The sequence below is a fragment of the Bombus flavifrons genome, chromosome 7 (assembly GCF_040668555.2).
Source record: "Bombus flavifrons isolate JBK064 chromosome 7, iyBomFlav1_principal, whole genome shotgun sequence".
NCBI classification, from domain to species: Eukaryota; Metazoa; Arthropoda; class Insecta; order Hymenoptera; family Apidae; genus Bombus; species Bombus flavifrons.
In genome coordinates this window covers 6900268-6919023 of record NC_138448.1, presented here as the reverse complement: position 1 = coordinate 6919023, position 18756 = coordinate 6900268, and the positions used below count along the sequence as shown (strand labels likewise).

The 18756-nt window shown below is 36.3% G+C and overlaps 1 protein-coding gene across 5 annotated transcripts in view; it reads right to left on the bottom strand.

Moving 5' to 3' along the window:
• The window catches only part of hlk (hulk), a 44976-nt gene that overhangs the window by 1488 nt on the left and 24732 nt on the right, over nt 1–18756 (bottom strand). For 2 of the 5 annotated variants that reach the window (XM_069116355.1, XM_069116350.1), the window contains 18 exons: nt 18606–18737; nt 18173–18487; nt 17426–17755; nt 16741–17061; nt 16088–16270; nt 15239–15289; nt 5985–6116; nt 4838–5161; nt 4114–4302; nt 3902–4039; nt 2525–2629; nt 1659–1756; nt 1399–1483; nt 1190–1321; nt 897–1079; nt 671–811; nt 280–603; nt 6–188 (listed from right to left, as the gene is read on the bottom strand). In XM_069116355.1, the coding sequence (XP_068972456.1) occupies nt 6–188; nt 280–603; nt 671–811; nt 897–1079; nt 1190–1321; nt 1399–1483; nt 1659–1756; nt 2525–2629; nt 3902–4039; nt 4114–4302; nt 4838–5161; nt 5985–6116; nt 15239–15289; nt 16088–16270; nt 16741–17061; nt 17426–17755; nt 18173–18487; nt 18606–18737 (3366 nt within the window). Of the gene's footprint in view, nt 1–5; nt 189–279; nt 604–670; nt 812–896; nt 1080–1189; nt 1322–1398; nt 1484–1658; nt 1759–2524; nt 2630–3861; nt 4040–4113; nt 4303–4837; nt 5162–5984; nt 6117–15238; nt 15290–16087; nt 16271–16740; nt 17062–17425; nt 17756–18172; nt 18488–18605; nt 18738–18756 lie in introns of all 5 variants that reach the window. The other 3 variants (XM_069116352.1, XM_069116351.1, XM_069116354.1) reach the window with 3 other exon arrangements.

Here is an 18756-nt window from a genome sequence, read left to right as displayed (position 1 = left end):
TTTACCTCGATAGATACTGGGGAATCTTTTGCGGAAATAAACGATGGCAGGAAGCTTGGTAACGCCCCATTTCCTGGCGTATCTTGGATCAGCCATTTTGACGAACGTGATGTCCAAATTGTCTGTTTCTCCGTCGATGTTCTCCAACTTCTCGTTTACTTCTTCGCTCTCTTTACTATTGTGTTCATCTAGAATAATTAATATGATTTTTTTATCTAGAAGTCAAATTGGGAATATTACGAACATCATCTAATACAAGGATGTTCCTTCTCTACTCACAGAAAAAGACAGTAAGGAACTCGTTCTCGTCTAACAGTTTGTCCAGCATCTTCTTGTTAACTTCTTCGATTTCATTTTTAATTTCGAACACATCTTGAGAAGTTAGCCATTGTAGAATCTTGTCTTCTTGAGTGAGATCGCCATCGTAGATGAGGGGCGTCTTTTTGCGGAAATAAACCAGAGATGGAACGTTCAGAATACCAAATTTCTCTGCGGCTTCCGTACTAAGAACCTTCACGAAATCAATACCGAATAAGTCCGCTTCACCATCGATTTTTTCCAAAGCTTCCATAATTTCGTCACACTCGGGGCAGTCTTCATCGTCTGATTAAATTAACCGATTTAAGTGAAACTAGCTTCGTCAAAACTTACCAAATTCTGTGATACTTACAAAAGAAAACAGCTAAGAATGGTGATTCATCGAGAAGTCTTTCCAGCATCCTCTCGTTCACAGATTCAATTTCGTCCGCTAGTTCTCGGTTATCGTCATCGATCAGCCATTCGAGAACTGATTCCTCGTTTTGTAAATCACCTGGTAAATGCAATAGTAAATTTTTAAAGATGCAAACGATTTTGTTCAATTGAACTGATAATGTTGCAAGGGAAATTTTAGAGACCTTCGAACAAAAGAGGATTGCCATTTCTGAAGTAAACTAAGGCAGGGAAGGTTTTGATGGAATACCGTTTGGCCAGCTGAGGATCCTGAATTTTTACTAATTGAATACCAAATACATCGCATTCGTCGTCGATCTTTTCTAATCCTTCCAAAATCTCCTCGCATATATGGCAGTTTACTTTATCTACAACGTAACATTGTAATTTTGTTTTCGCTCTATATGAATATTACGTTAATTTTATGTATTGTATCGTATATTATTTAAATGATTATAAAAAATACTCTAGAACTTACAGAAATAGACCGCGAGATATTGAGTCTCTTCAACAGACGTCTCTAACATTACTCTGGTAATTAATTCTATTCGATCCTCTGTTTTCTGGGTAATCAACCATTGCAGAACCTCTTCTTCCACTTTTAAATCACCTTTACAAACGAATATCTCAAATAATATGATATAATACAAAGAAACGTAGTGTTGTATTAACAAGAAAGTAGCGAACCTTCGAACACATTTGGTATTTGATTTTCGAAATATACCAATACTGGGAATTCCGTGACACCATAATCTTCTGCCACCTTGTAATCCTACAAAAATGTCATAAAAATTTCCCATTTATATCTCGACTGGAAGCCCAAATTTCTAAAATATTTCATATATTTTATGTACATGTATTTCCAATATAAATTCTTCCATATTTTCTATACTAACGAAATATTTTATGTATCCAGAAATAAATTATTCAGTCACTTTTATACTCACTTGCGTCTTCACGAACGTAATACCGTGTCTGTCGCAATCATCGTCGATGTTCTCCAATTCTTCGAGAATCCCCATGCATTGCTCGCAGTCTTCGGCATCTAAAGGGAGACTATATCGTTATAAAATTCACGAACAGATCGAAGAGATATCTACTCGAAGTACAGCGATCTATGATGATAAGATGAATCGATCGATTGGACTGATTGGATCATCTAAAAAAGCGTTCTCCGGGCCTTATCTATGGGAGGGAAACTAGCTCTAATGAAAAAATGACAACGATGAACAGATTCATATGGTTTCAGCTCGCGATCGTATACTAAATCTAATAAAACTCGGACAAACAAAATGATTAGCATGCTGGTCGTCTCTAAATGGTAACTATGGTGGTTTTTGCCTCCTGTTTCTATAATGTTCTCATGCTATCTAATCGTGCAGGTACACCTGTGTGACAGTGCGAACGTGTAATAAAATGTAGGGAAAAAATTGGCCTGGAAAAATTGTGACGTTGATGAAAGTTCGTATACACGTGTACGTTTAAAACGCAGTGGTTAGATTATTTGGCGATTAAACGAATTAAATTTTTTTTGCGAATAAAAAATACCACAGTGGCCATCTGAAAAAATCATGCACTTTAAAAAAGAAATTAGATAAAAATGTACGGTGTTGTATTTCACTGGCAAAATTGTATTTGCAAAAATATGGACAAAAATGTATGTGAATGGTGCTGGAGTTCTGGGTAGTGCACACGGAACATGAATATCTTGGATGAACTATCTGCAACATATTCTAAATTGGTAGAACGGTAAAGAAAAAAGAAATCGGGTCGGCAACTCAATTGTTCTCTTTGTCTGTCTTCACGTGTGTACCATCGAGTTCTTCGGCTGCTTCGTGTTCGACGATCCTGCGCTCCTTGTGGCGGCTCTGCTTCCGCTGATATTTTGCCTGACACAAGTCACAAAGCGTTCTGTTCCCTGCGGCATTAGTAGACAACGTGTACAGCGTATGGACGGACAAGAAGACGAATAAAAAAGAGAAAGACAGGCCAAGTAGCAATGATCGTGACGAAACATATAATCAAACGAAAGATCAAAAAACAAGGACGACGGACAACTTAGAATAATAAAAACGAAATCTGGTTAATCGTTGCGACACATTAAGCATAAACCGTAGACAAGTACAAAGTAACAAAAGTTCGCGGTAATGTATGTATGTATATATGTACATAGTATAGTTTCGAGTCGCGTTTCATCTGAGTTGAACGAGAATTTGTTGCTTTGAAATTCTGGGCTGTTGCTACCAGAGCAGGAATTAATATAACGCAGACAAGTTGCTGGCTGCGGTCAGTTGTTATTCTCTTCAGCGAAGAAATATGATCAATAGCGTGGCGTGAAGGGAAGAGGAGAATGGGATAACAGGAAATCCGCTCGATGTGTAGTAGTATACTTGTGTGGTATTAACACTAGAACTACCTTCGATATTTTATAATACGTATAACACACATAGATAATTATAGATCACAGGAAAAACACGATAAGTGCGTTTATGTTGATTTTTTGATTTTAATATCGCATTGTGGCTAAAAAGGAATATTTTAATATAAAGTAGCCGAAGATGGGGAGAACCTGTTGGGTCCAGCCAAAGGTGTATATATATGTATGTTAAGACAAATAATATTTTAATAATACGTCAAACGAATTTTTTGAGTTATGAATAGGATGCAAAAAATACATGTTTAGCTGTAGAATTAAATAAGAACACAATCTCGACAGCATGATGTTAATTGACAATTAATTAACATTACCATTAAATTGACATTAATTGTATTGAATTTTAAAACTGCTGTCCATTGAAAAAAAAAAGAAGAAAAACAGAAAAATCAACATCAATCCTGTTAAGAGCACTTGCATATTTTTAATAATTGTGAAAATAGAACATCCAGAACTCATTATCATTGGATCAATCATGTTTGGTAGTTCTAGTGTTAATGGTCAAGTTGTAGAGACTAAAGAATTATACTGAGATGATCCTCGACTTTATCGATTATTATCGATGAAGCAAAATGTGGATACGAATATCTGAATATCCGAATGATAATATTTACAATATTTACAATCAAATATAGAAGAAGAGCGGGATAAAGTATAAAAGTATAAAAATATTAGAAATATAGTAGAGCCACGCAACAGGCTAGAGATACATTCCTGCTTGGCAGTTGGCCGTAGCTGAAGGACTGTCAGACTTACAGAAGTACACTGCTAACGATTCCGATTCTCTTATCAAATGCAGAAGTTCTTCACCCTCCAAATCCTCGATTACCTCTCCGGATGGATCTTTCTGTGTCAATAACCATTGCAGTATCTGATTTTCGTCGTACAGATCGCCTTTGGCCGAAGATAAAATTTAATTAATTATAGACTTTGGATTCATTTTATTTGCGAGCTAATTTATAATATACCTGCATAAATGACTGGTTCCTTCGAGGACATTTTAAAGAACAATATAGCGGGTAATGCGAAGACGCCATATTGCTTGGCCAGTTGCTTGTCGTCGATCTTCACGAACTTTATTCCCGCGTTGTCTGCTTCGTCATCGATGTGTTCGATTTCCACCAATACCCTGCCACACTGTTTGCAGTCGTTGCTGTCTAAACATACGCGCGCCATCGCGTTCGATATGCTCGAAAGTCTCGTTTTTTTTAATAATAATCGTACCTATTCTGCCGGATTTTTAATTCCTCCATTCTCACACTGTATTAACCCGAAATGTGGGCAACCTTCTAACAATTTTCTATTTTTCAGTAAAAATGTCACAAAACCGTTCTGCATCCCCCATTCTTTGGATATCTTTATGCCGAAATTTATACAAATGTTTTAAATATTAAAGCTTCGAACGTGCTTCTCAATTTATTCGATAACATTTGGTTGCTCACACGAGGGTTGAAATAAAAAGAAATAAAATAGAAATGTTTCCAAATAGGTTGAAATTTCTTTTGCGATATCAAATTTAAATATCATCGAAGTATCGATTAAAATGTTCTCGTCTTCATCTTAACCGAATAAACACCATAATCCCAATTTTACATACATTCGATTCGATTTATAATTCTTGTTCTAACATTTTATTATTATATATGATTTAAAAGATATTCTTCGAACTTTCTCCTTAAATTCGATACTCACAGAAGAACACAGCCAAATAATCAGTGGTCTGTCGTATCTTGTGAAACATCTTCTTATTGATTCTCTCGATATGATCGGTGAGCTCCATGTTCTCTGGATTGGTTAGCCAATCGAGGATTTCCTCCTCGTCGTCGATGTCCCCGTCGTAATTAATGTTCTTGCCCTTGCGGAAGTACGTGATACCGGGTGGATTCCGGTAGCCATATTTCTTCGCCATCAATCGATCCTTCATTCTTACTATCTTTATACCGTACTCAGCAGCTTCGTCGTCGATCAACTCGACGTGCCTGAGCACCCTAGGACTCTCTGGATCTTCCTCCTTGTCTACGGGAGCGAGATGTTTCTTTTTTCGTTTCGAGGCGACGTAATATCAACCCCTTAACATTCTTATGGGAGAAATTTACGAGTAAACTGGACATGTTTATGCAAATTTATCTTTGCGAATATAATTAAAGAAGAGGAACTTAAATAGAAGTTCGTTTTAAATGCTAAATGTCACGGTCAGTAATTTTCTATATTTTTGCATACTACATGCATTTTGTAAATTTTTATATTTACTTTTAAATTGTACACTAAATGCATGTTTATTCAAATTCATATTTTTATGAACAGAAATAAGGAAATGAAATTTCACTAAAGATTTGTCTCATTCTTTAAATACCATGACGTGTATTTACTTTACTGTGAATATTTTGTATATTTTTGTCACGCGATTTCTATATATTTTTGCACATTTGAATTACCTATATCTAGATGCATAAACACACGTAATTTACTCATAATATTTCTAAATTTGAAATGTTATTTGGTCGATAAGAGAAGAGACGATGTAAAGTTGTTACTCGATCATTTAAAAGATGGATTTAACTTTTGAAACGTGTCAAGTTATGATTTTAATAGAATTTGAGGGATGGATAATTAAGAAACGAATGTAAAAAAATTTGTCTTGTGTTTTTTACGGTGTTGGACCGATTTTAGATCGTTCGATTGGCCATTTAATTTTACCGACTACACGATAATTCTTACTTACCCCATATAACGATTAAATTTGAAACGAACAATTCGCCTTACGAATTATGTGACTTACTGCGAACAATCTACGACTTTGCACATTTTCGCAATCTTTTTGGTAGAAAAAATATCTTACAGAAAACGACAGCCAAGAATTCTTTCGTTTCGATATATTTGCTCAGGGTGTCACGATCGATCTCTTCGATGCTCTCGTCTGTCTTCTGCTTCACCATCCAATCAAGCACTTCGTTCTCGTCTAGCAGATTACCTAAGTTATCATAAGGTTGCTCGAATGTACTATCATCTTTTATCGAACTTTTATTCATCATTATCAAACGTAATTAATTAAAAAAATTAGTCAAAGAAACTACCAACTCTCAGATTTTTATAGATTTCATTTTATTCAAGATCTGGAATGGCTATTCTCTTCGTTTTTAAATAAATTCTGGAGATTTCTAGATGTTCAAGGAAACTTACCCTTCGTGTACAAGTCGTTACATAGTTCATCGATCGATGTCGGAATTAAAAGAGAATGTTTACTGATAAATCTCAGATCGCTCGCTTTACGATTCAGATATGATAAAGACTCTACGATTCTTCCCTTCATTATTGACGATAATTTTTCAATTTTGATAAACATTTTTTAAGTGTGCATTTTTATCTGGCACTTATTTTTGTGAAGGATGACGTTGAAAATCCTCGATGAGTATTTGATGACCGTGTGGCTGGAGTATCGTGAATTGTGTTCGTCGAGTGCAAGCTTTTAGTTCATCATATACATATATACTCTGACAAGCTTCTAAATAGAAACAAACGGGACAACGTGAGAAACTATTATACAAGTGTCACATATGAAACAGTGTAGTTTCATTTATTCGTTGGACGTTCACGAGACACGTTTTCGATTTTTAATAATCTATTTCTGGAGAAATTATAGGTAAGGGAGGAATTCTACGTCTATCATTAGCAGTAGTAACGGGCAAAGCAAATACAAAAGGATACTAATTGGTACTAGGAAACATATTTATTATCGAGTTTTATTATTGTACATGTTGCTCTTATGCGATTAACGAGGATGCCGTACGGCAGAAAGTGCGCAAAAACGTTTTACGAGCAGTAAAATAATTCCATGCCTTGATAATCACGATCACAGACGCAGCGCGATGATTAAAATAATCAAATAATTCCTCTCTGTTGACTAAATTTCTCGTGTGAAATTGATTAATATATTTGATCTCTGTTGCTCGAATTTTTATTTATATATCCTATATATATGTATTTTTATTCGTTTCTATTCCTCATACTTTTATCTATGTTCTTAATTTTCGGGTTATAAATTCACATTGTAAATTATCATTTACTAATTAATTATCGCGCTCGAGGATCGGTGACCACGATAAAAGTACAGTGTCCACGCGATGTTACTTCTGTATCAACGTAGCTTTTGTACAGATTATTATCGGCATTTTCGACTTGACGTCCGACGAGAACCACAGTGAATACAGAACTCAACAAATAAAACATTCGTATAAATAAATAAATAAATAAATAAGGTGAACATGTTTCTTTTTTCGATTTTTCCTTTTCCTAACTTTCGTTCGGAACCATCGGTGAACCGTTCGAAAGGGGAGAAAAAGAACAAGAATTCTCGATGTGTTTCTTTTTTACTCCTTTTTTTCGATTTTTCTTCTACTATCGTTTATTTTATTTTATATACTTTTTTTGTGATTTTGATATTGTTTAGTGCTGGCTCGTGCGGCCCAGTAAGCGATTAAAGCGATTAGTGATAGCTGGCGTAACAAGAAACGCACGTGTTCCTCGACGTTTTACTGTTGAGGAATATTTCAAAGAAGGTATGTTTATGTCGCAGCCACGATCATGGTAGCACTAAGGATAAGAACAGCATCGTGTATCGATGTACTATTAGGTATATGAAAGCCACAGGTGAAAAACATGACAAGTTAAACCTTTAAACAATTGTTCTTTTATCGAAGAACGATCGTAAAATTCAATATGTTATCAGTCAATAAAAAATCTCCAGAAATAAACATATCATGCTTTTCCCGGGTGATTTCCATATGTCTTATGACATGATAATAAAATTTATGATACGTATGTACAAACTCGAGATATCGTATCGCGCGTGTATGTTGTACGAGTGTAAATTATAAGAAAGAAAAGGAACGAGAATGAAAGGAAAATAGGGGATGCGACCCCAAAAAAGAAAAAGAAAAATCACGAATATTTTGTAAATTCGATTGGCAGACCCTAACTGCGTAGGCTTGCGTAGGCGCAGAATCTGAAACGAGATAAGGAGCAAGCTTAATCTCGAGTCTGAAATGAAACTAAGAAAAATCGAATGGTGGATCAAGCAGTCGTTTATTCCAGATCAATATACGATTGTCATGATCATCAAGTTGCTACAAACCTATGTCGCTCGCGTTGCACTTGACATAAACATACTCTTGAGAGATCTGCTGATTGATTAAGGAATTATATAATTAAGAATAATTCGTTTTAATCCTGGAATCGAACCACGACGCCTTCAAAAGAGATTGTGCGATAAATCTTCATCCATCAATGTGAATCATGAAAGGATTAAATGAAGACTGAACGATAATTGCATTAGCGACAATATTAATTAATAATCGCTATAGCGTCTTCAGGTTCCAGGATTAAAACCAACGAGAGAAGATAATAAACGAAACGAGAAAGTGTTCGTCGCTACAACCTATACCGCGAGATCTAGGTAGAACACTACGAAACGTTCGGCAAGAGCGAACAGCCACATCTTCCATTCGATCGTCGACGATCGTTCGTTCGATCGATCGTTTCGCGACCAAGAAAAAAGAAGTCCTACCCCGTTCTTCCGCGAGCGTTACCGATCAAAAATGCAATGGGACAGCGGTATCGTGTCGTCGCGACGATATAACAATAGAACAATGATACGCAAGACTAATTTATGGCAGGACGATCGAAGTGTATGGCCGATTTCGGCCATTATTTGATTAGAACGCATTCTTTGATTCACGCGCACGCGGGCATCGAGATTTTCTCTGTTCGCGCGAGAAATGCATGTGGATTTCTTATTTATATATGTATATTATATATACACATAAATCCTTCCTTCTTTCTTTTTAAAAATCGACTATTAAAAATCGCCTCGTAGACTGAACAAGTCTTATGTTTCTCGAGAAGCGTGTGCGCTTTGTTGTTGAGTTTTTTGATATGATTTAAGAACGCTTATTATCAAGAATTGTGCGTGACGATGATGTTGTTCGAGTTCGCTGATTTATATTCGCAGTTCTTTTTGCTTTCGTTTTTACGAAAAGTTTAGTTACGAAAAATTTACACGTGAGTGTTTGGCTATATCTTTTTGTGAAAAATATAGGAGGGTGTCTCGGGGGTTACAGATATGTTAAATGAGGGTAAGGGCGCATGATTTTTTCGATGATCGATGCCGATTTATAGATACGCGACGAGATTTTAAAATATTTTGTTCGTGACGATGAGCGTAGGGGAGACAGATGATTACGTCGATGATGATGATACTTCGATATATCGATGACGAATCAAAATGACGATAAACATGTTTCAGGAACAAGTTTGTTCAACGAACGAAACATTCGTTTCTTTTTTACAATCTATATTTCTTCAGCCGTATCTTCGTCTCTTCTTCTCTTCTAGTTTCTCTTCTTCCCTTCTTCTCCCTTTTTATCTTCCTTTTCCCTTCGATTCATCGGTTACTGTCTCTTACTCTCTGATCCAATTTCGTCCTTCATCTCCACCTCCTTCTGCTCGTTCTTTAGACTTTCATGATGTACGGAAGGCCGGCCACAACTGCAACAGGCCACAACCCCCGACCCAACTCTCAATGAGACGTAGAAAAACTGTATCCTCACGATCCTTTCTCATCGCGGCATATTTTTCCCGTACAATTTCGTTTATAGATTACCTAGTTTAGTTACATTCTTCATTACCGCGGTACATTTACTTTTTCTTTTTTTTTTTTTTTCATTTTTGTCTCTTCAAAGCCGACTATGTATATATACAGTTCGGCGAGTCGCGACGTGTGAACAACCCTTATTTATTCCTATTATTACGGATTCGATCAACGATTACAAGGTTCTTGGACAGACACACACAATGTAGTAGGAAGCAGGAAAGGATCTGGTAGATATTTCGACGGAGCTATAATTGTAATTCTCGAATCACTTCGGTAAAATTTAAACGTATCTAACATCTCAAACAAATTTAATCAAAAAATATTTCTCAACGATCCATTTGTAAATCAAACACGTTACAGAATGAACTTCTAGAAAATCCTTCTAGGATCATCCTCTAAAAATTGATTGTAAATTGTAGCTCCGTCGCGGTTGAATCGTTTTAATAGTTACGTATATTATCTCCGGTGCGCGGACGCTCTAGAACGTTTACAAGATGTTCGATCGAACTTGTGTTAGAAGGCTAGAGACTCTCGCGAAACTGTTATCCCGACGATTCGAGGAATCCGAGGAGCCAGCCCACCGGCTTTCCTAGGCACGTTTCTTGGATCGTCTTGCTTGTCCAGAACTTGCGGCTCGTGATTTTCTTCATGGACCGCGCGACACACCTGTATTCCAGATACGAAGACGTTTCGTCAGCCGGCCCTTTTCTCACTCAACGTTTCTTTCCAGCCCCCGTCTTCACACAGATCGGCTGTCACTTCGTTTTTCTATCATCTAATACCCCCTACTATGTGTTTCCTACGTTGCCAATTAAATCACTGCCCACTCTCCACGTGGATACTGATTTCCTTTAGCTTCGTAGTTCACTCATAATACATATAATGTACACAGGATGTTCCACGCAACTGGACCAATCTTGTAGCTTTCAGGAATAGAAAGTAGAAAGATGTTCATGGGATAAAATTAAATAATTTAGGGTGATGCACGACCAGAACCGTCTACTTGTAGGTACAATAATTTACTAGCTGATAACGTTAGTAAACTGAACAGTTGCGGATTATAAACTTGTCTTTTACGACTTCGTAATTTTTTGTTTAATAAGATAATGAAATAGTTCACAATTTGCACAATTTTTCTGCCTAGCTTCATTTGCTTCTTTATCAAACTTAGTTGTTTTATTAACAAAGTGAAAATATAAAATCGTAAGTGACTTAATATTTTTTTGCAGGGAACAAAAATTCGCGTGGTACATAAAATAATATGCAGTTCAATTAAAAAAAAATAGGGGTAACTTTGAAGTTCTTGAAACACCTCTACATTCAGATTGGATATACTTCATCTTGCATCATGAAATGTATCTCTATCTTCTACCTTACTTGGAAAACTAGTTTTGCCCAATTACGTAGAACACGCTATGTTCCCTTTCTTCCTCAAAATAATTCCTCATGGATTATCATCTTTATTAAATCAAAATCTAATCTTCCGTGAAGAACGTTGATTCGATTTGAGTCACTTTGAATCAGATTCTGGATGTGTATGGGCAATGATTTAACTCCGCGATTACCACAGCCAGTTCACATATTTACCGCTTCCGAAGAATCCCTTCTTGGCCTTGTGGTCGCTCGATTTGCTAACCCCCGATGACACCGTGGCAGTTTTTCTGCTGTCCTTTGCGGTGAGCTTGTTAATCGGCTTCAGGCCGGGCAGCCCCAGCTTTTCGGACCTCTCATGCACTTTGCTCTTGTCCTTGGTCACCGGGCCGACTTTTGTGACTTTGGCGACTTTTGTGCCGTGGGCGACCTTGGCAGGACAGCACTGGTAGGGCTGATAGGAGGGAATCTTGGGTTTCGCGCTTTTACCTCCCATGCCGATGTAGAAACAGCCGTCGCCTGCAGTAAGCAAATATACAACGAGTCAGATACAGAGAGATTGATTCCAGACAAAGATGTGTGGCAAAAAAAGAGAGCAAAAGTTGGTAAGAAAATTGGCTAGCCTACGGCTGATTGATTCGTCTCTTCACGAGTTAATACGGATGGGGTGGGTTGAAAAATTAAAGAAAAAAAGAAGAAGATGTGAAGAGAAAATAAAGAGAGAGAAACAAAGAGATTAGTGACTAGTGCAGAGAGAACGTGTCACTCCAACCCCAATTGCGCAGCAAAAGCCAAACGTGCATATTTCTCACAGACGAAAATATCTCGCGGCGAGTCGACGACTCTTTTATGGCAACCATTTTAGCGTGAACCAGCCTCCACTTAAATCTTTATCGAATTATAAAAAAGAATAAAATCCTAAATGGGAAGAAAAGATGACTTTTACATACTTTGACATGTTTCTCGTATGATTTTCAAATTATTCGAATTTTAATCATATTGAGTTTATTGAATCGTATCGCCAAATACTTTTTTTTTATAAATTTTAAATTACTCGTATAAAGTTTCTATGTTGAGTTTCCAACTAGTCTATGTATGTTTTTATCCGATTCCTAAGTATCTACACGTGCGAATCGGAGTTTTCTGTTTTTGAAGTTATTGAAATCCCGCGAGCATTGAAATTATTGGCATGCTTCACCGCCGATATTTATCGGTCGTGAGATATTCCGAATGAACCCCTTCCGCGTTATTTTTTTATTTCCCCGCTCTTTCAAGCAGAGGCCAGTCCGAATCTCTTCGACTCGGAGCTCGCTGCAGACGACAGCTGTCAACTACAACAGGAACCATCGGCTCGCTTTGGAGAAATTTGTTGTTATTTCATTTGTTGGGTTGTAAAAGTGCGATCGAGGTCTTCTGGAGCTACGGTACCATCATTCTAACAACCAACGACAACAACTTTACTTACCTCTATAAAAAAAAAAAAAAGAAGAATATGAAACATAGTTAAATAAAATATAAGTTTGATACCAACGAAGAAAGCCGTATCGATAAGTGCATGTAATCTATCTACTAATTACAAATGAATATACGAACGAAACAGCGAGTTACAGTAGTCGTACGATAAGAATTTTCAAAATGGCCATTGTGTTTGGTCACGTAGCTCCATCGACAAAAGGGATGTCACAAGGGTGGCATGCAAATGAGGGAAATTCAAGACTTCTAGACGGTGGAGAGCAGAAAATAAGAGGGAGAGAGGATTCAGGCTGATATAGTTAAGGGAACGAAAGAATTAAAAAAAATATATAAAGAAATAGAAGAATTTTAATTTCCATGCAGGTACGCCCTACGGCCACTGGCTCGACCTTAAACGGCGAGCAGACGGCCACGTCTTCAATTAATTAAATCTTTCATTTTAGATTATTTGTTATGGCCAACCCGAATCGCTCTAGATGGTAAATATATACATGTATCTCTACGTCCTGTTTTCTGCAGGGATATCATTGTATATGCTTATTATTTGCTTTTTTATTTTGTGATTCTTTATATCGCGCAGCGCAAAGCCCGTCACACTTTGATCTCTCACGTGAAATCCTCTTCGGTCTCCTCAGTTGTCGTCCTACCTTTACCTTTGTTCAAGATTTTCTTCAGAGTTTTGTCTAATTTCTTATTTTTCTCTTCATCTTCGTTATCATCATCTTCATCATCGTCGTTATCGTCATCGTCGTCGTCGTCGTCTTCGTCTTCGTCTTCATCGTCATCGTCGTCATCATCATCATCACCATCATCATCGTCGTCGTCGTCGTCATCATCATCATCATCATCATCATCATCATTATCATCATCATCATCGTCATCATCATCATCATCATCATCATCATCATCATCATCATCATCATCATCATCATCATCATCATTATCATCATCATCATCATCATCATCACCTGCGTATTAACAGGGCCATCGATAATATTCTGCGCGGCCGGAAATGAGCGTGTACCTACGTTTTTTGTGATCGATACGGCCTCTCGGTCCAAGGGATTGCATGCGTTTAACGACTTAAAATGAATCACGTTATTTACGTGTGTATTATAACAACGAACACGTACGAATTTGTTATCGATATCGTTTCCGACATGGATGATCGCGACATAACATACATTTAGTAGTAATATACTTCGTACGAACGAAGGCAACAATCTGCATGTTCGCGTGTATCATTGTGTGCATTCATGGAAGTTCCTTCGATTTTTCTTTTCTTTTCTTCTTACACTGTTTCGTCGCTAGCGATCTTTTTTTTAAATTAGAGGTTAATATCGCATCAATTATCAAAAGAAAAGAAAATAAAAGATTGATTTTCTCTTGAAAGTGTCTTTACATTTACGTAGCCACGAAAGTACAAAGCGAATGTTATTATTCAGCTTTCGAAATTTTCTTAGATATTTATTGATCGATTAACGACAAAACAGTTCAATGGAAACACGGTGAAAGAAAGATCTTGCATCACAAAACGGTTAGATATCGCGTGTTCGTAAGTTTTTAAACAAAAAAGAGCTTGATTAATTCTTATTTCTTCTGAATATTACATATTATATATTATATATTATATTATATATTATAATACTGAATATTACATATTAATAGTAGCTATACGCTCTGTTCCCATGTTTTCATCGAAAAAGTTGCGCTCTCGCCGAGACAGATGTTTAAATTGCTGTGGAGCGTATGTGTATAAATTGCTATATGCTGGTTATGTGATAAAGGGAGTGGTAATGGAGAATAGTGACGAATAAAATAAGTAAATAAACGAGTCATAAAAACAGATACTTAAGATAATCATTAAGATAGAAAAAGAGACAGAGAGTAAAAAGTGGAGGCAAGAGAAAAAGTGGAAGTTCGCATTGTACGGGTGTGGCTTTTAAATGCATTGTGAACGGGTCAGTTGGTCAGAGCGATCTTGCGCGCGCGTTAGAAGCTATATCATGAATCGACATTTTCAAAAAATCTTTTTCACCGAGCTTTGTGAGATCTTTCTTTTTTCGTTCTTGTTCTTCTCAAAACCGAGCAATCAATTTTTGTTTCATTGTCCATACACCGCCGATCCTCTTCCAATCTTTTAAGCCCTTATCGCTTAAAGAACAACTCATCAATTAAATTTAATTAAACCTCAAATATCTCTATATAATAATTATTAGTTCGTATGTAACGACTAATAATTTTTAATTATAATAACTAACAATTTATAACTAATAATTTAATTTTATCAATAAATAACCTCTATTTTCCTTGATCGAAATAATATCGATCGGTTTAAAAGAAAAAAATCGAAAAAACCATACACTTTAAGCACTTCAAGCGTTATTATTACACGTAGAAAGAAACTGCAAACGTAAATTATCATAGTTGTTCTTTCTGAACACGCGGTTATGGGGATTGTGATTGTGGCAGAGTGATCGGGGTGATCACCACGGCGCGAGTATTGTACTCGTAGCCCGGTGGTATGGTCACGACCGAGATTAACGTCACAAAGAACAGTACACCAGTAATAATAATCATCATCCTAGAAATCTCCTTACTTTTCTGTTCGATTAGCCATTCCAGAACTCTCTCCTCGTTCTTAAGATTACCTACAAAAGGCACACACGCATATCAGGATCAACTCAGTCACTTGGTGTACCGAGATTTCATTTGTTCGGTTGCAGGGGGTTAAAATAGTTTCGAAGGGGTCGCCAGGTTTTTGGTCGCGGGGTACCTTGTGGGATGGATAGTGTTAGTTGTTCTTCCTTTTACTTTTTTTAATTTAACGTGATCTTTATCGAAAGTGTTTGTATCATTGCAAATATTACTTTGAAAATTGTTTGAGTACCAAAAAGAAATTCCTTATTATTTTCTCAATTTTTAATTTTATTTCCAAGTGTTGATAACGAATATTCTAATTTAATTAATAATTAAGGATAACTATTTGAGGCAAAAGATGTACAAATTTTAGAAAATATCATTATACTATCTATCTTTTTCTGATATTCAAGTATTTGGTAATTTGTTTCAAATGAAAACAATATTTACTGTGCGATGAATCAATTTCCTTAGAATTGATTTACCGGGTTTTCACGATCTAGTTTCTCAACCTTAGCCACGAATAAAATCTGAAACTGACTTTTCATCATATAATCCAATTAGAATTGATCGAAATTTTCTTGAGAGTTCAATGAAAGAACAACAATGCAGATCAAAGAGGAATGTCTACGAGGAATGTAAAGCAGAAATTTCGTCGTGTCTTTGTTTCAACGATATTAACAAACAAAAAGAAATATAAAAAATAACCACTAAAAAAAAGGAAAGAAAAAAACAAAGACGATCGAACTAAGGGAGTGCGGGTCTTAATCGCGATTGAACAAGCCAAGGATTAAGCAATCGAGACTTACCGTCGTACATGATGGGCACCCCAGTTTCGTAATAAACGAGCGCGGGGAACGAGAAGACGCCAATTTCGGCAGCTAATTTCGCGTCGTTCGACTTAACAAATTGTATACCGTGTTTGTCAGTGTCATCATCGATGGTCTCTAGTTCTGCGAGTATTTCCGGGCACATTTCGCATTTATCATCGTCTGTTTAAAAGAAATATCTTATTTTCTCAAAGATACTTTAATTTAGGAAATGTAACTTCTTAAATTACTATTATCTACAATCTGTTAATTTTATCTAATTAAGCATCAACTAGTATTGTCGGGTCATAAGTAAACATAACAATTTGAAGTATAATTCTTAATTTTAGAATGTTATGAATTATAGTTTTATTAGGCCTTCTATATTTTATAATATATAGCTATAAATGCTGTTATTAACAAATACAAAAACTTATTCACGTTATTAATAAATTTGAATATAAAACATAGAAAACTAAATAAAACTAAATGCGAATTATTTTAGTAAATAAAAAGTATGGAATGAAAATAAATAATCCTAATGAAAGTAAAGCGTTCTAACTTGACGATATCAGTGGAGATATAAAAGATTTATAGAGAAAGATCTGTTGAAAATGTATAGAATATAAAAGTATTCATTATAACAGACTTACAAAAGAATACAGCGAGATGTTCAACGTCGTTAATCAGCACCTGTAGCGTCTTCCGATCGACGTTCTCGATCACATCCGGTGCCTGACTTCGAAGTTCCAATATCCACTCTAAAATCGCTTCTTCGTGCATCATATCACCTGAATAAACCTGACGGAATTTGTGTCTGTAGAACGCCAATGCTGGTAGACCAGGAAGATCGTATTCTTTCTCGATTCCTTCATCTGAGATTTTTACAAAGTCGATGTCCTTTTCTTCGCACTCGTCGTCGATATTCTCGAGCTCTTGGAGCATCTTCTGGCTCTTCTTGTCTCCTTCCTTATCTGGAATGGAAAACATTAGTGTAGACAAAAGATTTTTTATTTTGGTCGTTCAGAAGCTATATCGATCCACCCCATAAATTAAAGAATAGAGAAAAATGATCTAAATATTTTTAATCATTTGTCTTGAATTATTTATTAAGTATTTCCGTGATTATTTGTGCCATCTGATTACGATCAATGAACATATAAAAATTAATTTCTAATCACAGTAATAATCACATGCCTAGATAATAAATTTGACATAAAAAGTGGTATCGTTCAATTTGAATTCCGAGAAATTATTTAATAATTTTCTGCTTTACCGATTGCTAAATGTAATATTAAATATTATATTTATTAATTCTCAAAAAGTAATAATACTAACAAAAGAAAACAACGATATAATCGTTCTCCTCAAGAATATTCTCCAACATCTTGGCATTCACTTCTTCAATCTTTCCTGGGATTTCAAGAGTATCTTCATCGGTGATCCACGAAAGAACCTCGTCTTCATCCTCGATATCGCCCTTATAGATCAAAGGCTCCTTGTTCCTGAAAAAAGCCAGTGTAGGAAAATTCTTGATTCCTTGTTTCTTCGCGAATCCTGTGTCTTCTGTAGTGACGAAGATGATTCCAGTTTCGTCCAGCTCGTCGTCGATATTTTCGAGCTCTTTGAGGATTTTCTCACACTCGTCACCGTCCTCGCAATCTCCACCTAATAAATGAAAGAATTTTTATTATTAGACGTTGCACAGGTAGTTTAGGTACCAAAATAGGATTTAAAAATAAAGATACATATATTGAAAATAATCCATAACGTGCAAATTTACCATTCTTTTTATTCACTTCACATTTTCTTTTATTCTATTTGTAATATAATGAAAAGGAATTCTATACGATACTTGATAATTTTCGAAACAAAGATAAGATATTCGTGACAACTCGAGACAAACTCGAGAAAAGATACATTTCTACTTTTTCGTAACAAAGTCGAAGAAATATACTTAAGACCTATATTATGAAAATTATATATATTTAACCTAATTATATTCAACTTATACTTCAAAACTTTAAAACTTAAACTGTGTTTTCGTGACGAACATAAACTAACGAAGTGAAGGAATATACTTACTAAAGAATGCGACGACGTATTCGTGTTCTTCGATCAAATCGACGAGTATTTCATCAGTGACTTCCTCGATGGTAGCAGTGTTCTTTTGTTCGATCAGCCATTCAAGAACTTCGTCCTCGTTCAATAAATCTCCTTCGTAGAGAGCCGGGATCTTGTTCTCGAAGTAGACCAGAGTTGGAAGGTGATCGATACCGTACTCCTTCGCCTCAGCATCGTTGTCCATACGAATGATCACGATTCCTTCCTTCTCCAACTCGTCGTCGATGTTCTCCAACTCGTTCAGGATACGCATGTCCTGCTTGTCGTCTTTATCGTCTACGGAAAGGAATCAATTCGTGTCTCGTTTTCGCTCGCGATCGACCAACAGCACCTACCTAACCGGTAACAGTGGAAGAATGTTAAAAGGAGGTAGAAAGACGAATCGATCGCTTACAAAACAGGACTGCCAAGTACGGCGAGGTCTCAATCAGCTTCTCCATCATCTCGTCGGTCACCTCCGGTATCTCCGAGTGCTTCTTTTGATGCAGTAGCCATCCGAGCAGCTGATCCTCGTTCATCAGATCGCCTGCAAAAATCAAATATCA